Raw genomic sequence first — 6,542 nt, forward strand, 5'->3', positions numbered from 1 at the left:
AGAAGAAAAGACTTAGGCCAAGATTTTCAAAAATAGGAGCCTAAATGTAGGCTCCTAAGTCTTTATTAGGACACATAAATAAGTAGCCTGATGTAGGTGCCTAAATATGGTTGTAGAAGCTTACCTTCAGGTTCATATTTTTGAAAATCTTGGATTGAACACTTTATTTGTGCATGTTTTTAGGCGCTGGAATGCTTTGATGGTTTTTCATATGCCTGTTTTGTTCAGCAGCCGTAATAATATATTTAACTAACAGATAACTTTATGCAGGAGAGGCATTAAAGGTGAAGTATTAAAGGGTAGTTATTATAGAAATGGGCGCAATATTTTGCCTCCCAATTGAAATAGCTGCCAGAAACACTTATCTCACTCCAGAATACTGGAGCCGCCAGCTTCCAGAATGAAAGGTAATCTTTTGTCTTAGCTAGGACTTGTACTCAACCGTTGTATTTAGCTCAAGTCTTCCTTTCTAGCACATTGGTGCTGGATGTCTGCAAGCGTTCTATCATCCATGTTCGCATAAACATGAAGAACACCTGCTTACTCTGATTCACCCAGTCCTCATTCAGACTCTCCCAATTTTTGACAGCAGACCTCAATCGAGTATTACATGCTGTTAATTTCCTTTCAGAACCATGTAATAACATGCCTTACACCCAATTCTAACGTCATTCAAGCAGTCCAGTCACTGGGATAACATGTCAAGATTTTGTAATTTATATAAATGTAATTAATTTATACTGCTTTACCCCATTATTATGATGGTGCAACTCCAATGAAAACTGGAGTAACTCAGTGGTGAATCAGGCCTCTTGCTTTTTAAAAATATATAAGGTCATATTTTGAGCTGTGTAAATCGGCATGGCTCCATTCACTTTAATGGAGGGACACCAATTTACACCAGCTGAGGATCCAGACCATAGTTTCTACAAAGGGTCAATTATATATAAAACAGTACTTTACATCAGCTATTCCAGATCCTCCTGAAATACAAGGCTCAACAAAGGTTATGGAAATGTCTTAAATGGACCACAGCTGAAAAGATTTTCCTAGAGCTTTTCAGCGTTGTGGATGGTTGCTAAAAATTGTTGGAAATTTCATATTTTCTGTAAAGCTAAGGAAGAAATGTGCTTGTTTGTCATTGCACTTACTGCATTCCCTCTAAAAACTAGGATTCCAGTCTACACCTACCCTCCAGCTATGAACCAGCCCCCATAATCCTGCTCTGAACTGTATTTAGGCAAAAACACTTGCAGGTATTAGAGAAACCTGAACATTTCTTGTTGTCTTTAGTTACAACTCTTCCTTCCTCCTTCTTTAGCTTCGCTGCTTTAGCAGAGGTGTTTCCTATAGTTTGAAAATCCAAGTGATGGCTCTCACGTATCCACACTGGAGTTAGACTCTATTAACAGCTGAATCTTTTAAATCAGTTCTTGCAAACAGTGAACTTTTTCTCTGCACTTGTTTTGGCATCTTTGAGATTAAGAAGTCATGCAGCTTGACAAAGCACTTTGCTCCTACAAGTCTTAACAGACCCACAGGGATTTTTCCCCCCCATATCTCCATTCCAACACCTGTTGCAAAAAGGCTGGGGTGGTCTCAATGTAACTTCCCTCTGCCCCTCCTCCCGCTAATACATATATAGCTATACATAATAAATTATTCCAAACAGCCTCCAAAACACTGTTTGTAATATATATATTATATATATATAATATATATATAATATCCAGCTTGGAAGGTTTGTCACATCTTCAGATGTCTAGAAGTCCTAGGCTTTTTCCAGGTTTTCCTATGCATGCATTTTAAATCTTAAGCATGCTTGTAACTGAATGGCTTTTTCTAAAGCAATCTAGGTAACTGACAAAAACTAAGGCACATTCAAAAGACTTTTATCCTGAACGAAATACAAACAGAGATTATGCCTTTATATAAAGCCTGCAGTATCCTTGTGTTTTCTATGAAAATCCCATAAGGAAGTGTGTCTAATAAGGTTTTAGATTACCCTGGCTATCATTTTTGTTATTGTTTATTATCTGTACATGTTTCAATGTCCTTGGATAATCAGGAGTCTTTCAATGGCAGAAAATATTTCATTCTGTGCTAAAGCAGTTAAAGGAGTTATATGATTACTCAATCTCCACAAGGCAGGAAATAGCAGGTTCTTGCATTTTGGAGATGTTTGAAACTAAAAAAGTATTCCTAGTAGTAAGAATCTGAAACAGAGTCCATGGGTTTTACAAAACCCAGAATCCTGCTGTGAAACACTGCCTTTCCATTTGTTGCTGCTGCTGCTTTTGTCTCATATAATGTACCTTGCTATCAGCTATTTCTCAAAAGGTGAGGGTTAAGTATTTGTTAATCTACAAAATTTCCCAACTAAAACTTTTCAAAGTGCAGTTTCCAAACATAACAGGCACCTCCTAACCAAAGTCTCTCCTTAGCACTGCAGGCTGAGTTGTTATCTTGTAATGTTCCCCCCTTCTGCCCTTAATGAACAGTTTGTTCCATTGTATTTCTTTTATCAAACATCTGGAAGCCAGACTTGTTTTAAAGAGACTTTTTAGTTCATATGGACTTATCCAGCTCCCTCTTAGGGAAAAAAAGAAGAAGAATGCAGTTAATCAGTGAAATTACCACCTATTTAAAGTACTCTAACTAACACATTTTTGTAGACAGAAATTCTAAAGAACAATGTGCACCCACTTTGCACCAGAATAATTCACTCTGACAACAGATTCTTCCTCTGTTCACAGCTGTCCCAGTGGGAGGAGCTGAAACCTGAACCAAATCCTTAACTTGTAGCAGGGATTGGATCCTTCTTGCAAAGAGAAAGAAAACCCTCCCAGCAAAACAGGCTGAGTTTGTAAAAGTGCTTGAGCAAATTCAGAAGCGATTGGATGAAAAGAAAACCTTGGCCCTCCCCTCCTGCACCTGACTAGTGGATATTTACAGCACTTTTCAAGGAGCCTCTCTGCACTGCCACTACACAATTTTACTGCATGGATTGAGCTGAGTAGACAATACTATAGGGACCAATGTGCTAGCAGTGATTCTGTGTGCTGCACACGATCTGGGGACCGTTATTCTAAACTGAAAGGAGATTCTGGAAGAAGGAGAAATTCTGCATTCAAAATGCCACGATCTTTCCTGGTCAAGAAGCATTTCAATTCATCCAAGAAGCCAAATTACAGTAAACTGGACACTCACACAGGTAATAAGATTAAAACATATGCCGCTGTGAATGAAAGCTGAAGTTGTTTTTATTCCCTGGCAGTGAAGGGGGTTACTTTTTAGTTTTCATATCGCAGGGCAAGATTTGGTTTCTTCCTAGCATTTTCTAGCTGCTTAAAACGATTTTTGAAAAACATGTAAGTGCCAGTCAGAATGAAACACTGCCAACTTTAAAAAGTTTGCTCATTGAATGGAACCCAATTATTTTATTTTATGTGGATTTACATTTTCCCTGTTCTGTTCATGTTATCAATGGAAGTTCCAACTTCTACACAAATCAGTTTGAAAGCTTGGCTGCTGAATGTGTTAGACTGCATGAATTTAGAAACAGCATGTTTCTTTGACTAGACCCTCCAAACCATATTGTGCTCGTTTAAGTGCACTGTGTGTGTACGCCTGCATCTGTATATATATGTAGCATTTTTACTCATTTAATCCTCTTCACATATAATTGTATAATGTTCATAGTGCTTGACTTCTGCGCTTGTTAAACCTCTAGGCATTTATTTTACTGCCTTTAAAGCAATTTTCCACTTTTCCTAATACTTTCTTCTTTCTTCTTCTCCAGTGATCATTTCACCATACCTGTATGAGAGCTATCCAATGCCTATCATACCACAGCCAGAGATCCTGAGCTCAGTAGCTTACAATCCAATTACTGTGTGGACTACAACTGGGCTGCTACCATCCCCGTTACCCAATGACCTCTCTCCTCTTTCTGGATACCCCTCATCCTTGGGAAGAGTTAGTCCACCTCCACCCTCCGACACCTCATCCAAGGATCACAGTGGCTCAGAAAGTCCCATTAGTGATGAAGAAGAGAGAATCCAGTCAAAGCTTTCAGATCCCCATGCAATTGAAGCTGAAAAGTTTCAGTGCAGTTTATGCAACAAGACCTATTCAACTTTCTCTGGACTGGCCAAACATAAGCAACTGCACTGTGATGCCCAGTCTAGGAAATCGTTCAGCTGCAAGTACTGTGACAAAGAGTATGTAAGCCTAGGAGCCCTTAAGATGCACATCAGGACCCACACACTACCTTGTGTCTGCAAGATCTGTGGCAAGGCTTTCTCTAGACCCTGGTTACTTCAAGGACACATCAGAACTCATACGGGTAAGAAAATCTATTAGAAATGCAATGTGTCAATTTTATCCCACCAGGATGCAGCTTGTTTTGTCTTGGGCAAATACTAGGGTCCTTAACATGTTATTGATGTTTACCTGGACAGTTATTTCCTAGCTATTTTTAAAGCATCATTAAAGTACAAAATTCGCACTCTGTTGTAACAATATCTCACATTCGTGGACCAGGTCCTCTACTGGTGTAAATCAGCATAGCCTCACTAAAGTCAATGTCATTTTTTGCCAATTTACACCAGGTGAAGATTTGGCCACAGTGACTTCAGGCTCACATTTAGGCTTTGGGAAGTGTTGTGTATATATACAAGGCTCAGTTTTACCCAAGGATCAGTTAGAAAACACCGAACCCTAAAATTTATACAAGTGTCTGCTCAGTGAAGCAATCAAGGAATACAAATGTTGCTAACGGAAACAAATCCTTACCAAAGTTTTTTGCTAAGACAATGAGTTTGGTGTAACATTGGGCACAGTGTTGTGTCTGAACAGCTGTTGCTGCATTTCTAGTTGTAGCCCCTATCTTAAGTAATTTATGCTGCTCTAGACATAACACAGGACAGCCGAAATGAACAGAAGGAACATTTGGAAATGTTGGGAGGAGCCCAACCTACAGGCTCTGGCTGCACCTGTTGAGGCAGAAAGCGTCAGCAGCTTGTCTTTCAAGACCACACCGAGCAGTATTCTCTGACAAGTCTGAAATGTCTCAGTACAGTCAGCAGTGCTTTGAGCAGTAACTGTAATATCTGCAGCATGCTCACCTTTTTATTACACACTTCAATTATTTAAACAAATCATTTTTGTTTACCAAGGGAAAATGGGGCTGTCCCCAGGGGTACTTATTGCTTTAAATGCTTAACTCTTTTTTTTAACGTTTTTTTAGGAGAGAAGCCTTTTTCATGCCCTCATTGCAACAGAGCATTTGCAGACAGATCGAACCTGAGGGCTCATCTGCAGACCCATTCAGATGTGAAGAAATACCAGTGCAAAAATTGCTCCAAAACTTTCTCCAGAATGTCTCTTCTGCACAAACATGAGGAATCTGGCTGCTGTGTAGCACACTGAGTCTTGCAGTCAATGTTTACCGGGATCCAATGCATTTCTCCACTCCTGTTGCAAATGATAAGTGGAAACCCAAAGGCATTTTCTCTTCTGCTTCCCAACCGCCTCCCCTGACCCCAGCCCACCCCCAAAAAGTGGAAGAACTTATAATGTCAGTACAAATTAGCTTAAGTATTTGTGCTAAATTACTTAAGTGTGAATTCTGAAATATGAGGGGGAAAGAGCCATGCATGACATTTCAGATAGATCATAAGGAAGAAGCATGATCAGCCTTCTTCAGCGATGAAGCCAAATGTGCATAGACTTATCTTACTAAGAAAAGTTGCAAAGAGTTAACAGTACATTCCTGCCAAACCATTTCAACCAAAGAAACAGTATTTAAAGAGGAAATAATAATAAAAATCCTACTCCAAGAGAATTTGCCAGACAACATGTATCTCAGGTGCCTTATAAAGTATTTTAAGTTTACTTTAGTAAATGTCTAATATTACTAGTTGTTTTTTTATTAAAAACTAAGGCCTTTATTGATGATCTGAAATGCTTTAAATCTGAATAGTTCAAAGAAGAGGAGAAAACACATTATGGAATGTATGAAAAATTATCTGCCGTATTTTAAAAGTTTGTGCCTTTAAAAAATAGACTGTAGCTTCAAACATTCCTGGTGCATGCTTGACCCAACTTTTAATATGGAAGAGTTCCTCTAAACTTTAATCTTTTTTTTTAAACGGGAATAAGTGCAAGAGAGGGGGGTTCATGGGAGTTTGACAATGATTTTTTTAAAAAAAACTTTTTTGAAATGCACAAAGAAAATGCAATATCTTCAGCAGTGCCCCTCCAAGTGCCTTTTCTATTAATGGTTTTGTAAAGTATGTGGACATAATGTAAACATTTTTATTTTTATATGACTGAATGTGTTGTGAATGAAAGTGAAGTGTTGCCTATAGCAGCACCTGTAGGTAACTTGAAGAAAGTGTGAAGTGCATTTTGTTATGTTGTTTGCTAGCCACTTTTTTACAATAAACATTTTTGAGTAAGATCTCTGTTGTTTGTTCTAAGTACAAAGCCTTTATCTGAATTATTGAGAGTATGAAACATGCAAACAAAGAAAGTGG

At 38.5% G+C, this 6,542-nt stretch overlaps 1 protein-coding gene across 1 annotated transcript; it reads left to right on the top strand.

Moving 5' to 3' along the window:
• The first annotated feature begins 2,991 nt into the window (after positions 1 to 2,991).
• Positions 2,992 to 5,871, top strand: SNAI2 (snail family transcriptional repressor 2). The gene is made up of 3 exons (XM_073329416.1): positions 2,992 to 3,214; positions 3,803 to 4,348; positions 5,252 to 5,871. Exons 1-3 carry the CDS (start codon positions 3,136 to 3,138, stop codon positions 5,431 to 5,433), a joined length of 807 nt encoding a protein of 268 aa, XP_073185517.1. The 5' UTR covers positions 2,992 to 3,135; the 3' UTR covers positions 5,434 to 5,871.
• Positions 5,872 to 6,542: the final 671 nt, after the last annotated feature.

Source organism: Lepidochelys kempii, chromosome 2, assembly GCF_965140265.1.
Source record: "Lepidochelys kempii isolate rLepKem1 chromosome 2, rLepKem1.hap2, whole genome shotgun sequence".
NCBI classification, from domain to species: domain Eukaryota; kingdom Metazoa; phylum Chordata; order Testudines; family Cheloniidae; genus Lepidochelys; species Lepidochelys kempii.

What these genes read in the sequence shown, in the direction of transcription:
- SNAI2 (XM_073329416.1), top strand. Translation starts at nt 3,136, where the DNA reads ATGCCACGATCTTTCCTGGTCAAGAAGCATTTCAATTCATCCAAGAAG. An exon ending in TAAACTGGACACTCACACAG is followed by an intron (nt 3,215 to 3,802) that starts GTAATAAGATTA and finishes CTTCTTCTCCAG; the next exon opens with TGATCATTTCACCATACCTG. An exon ending in ACACATCAGAACTCATACGG is followed by an intron (nt 4,349 to 5,251) that starts GTAAGAAAATCT and finishes ACGTTTTTTTAG; the next exon opens with GAGAGAAGCCTTTTTCATGC.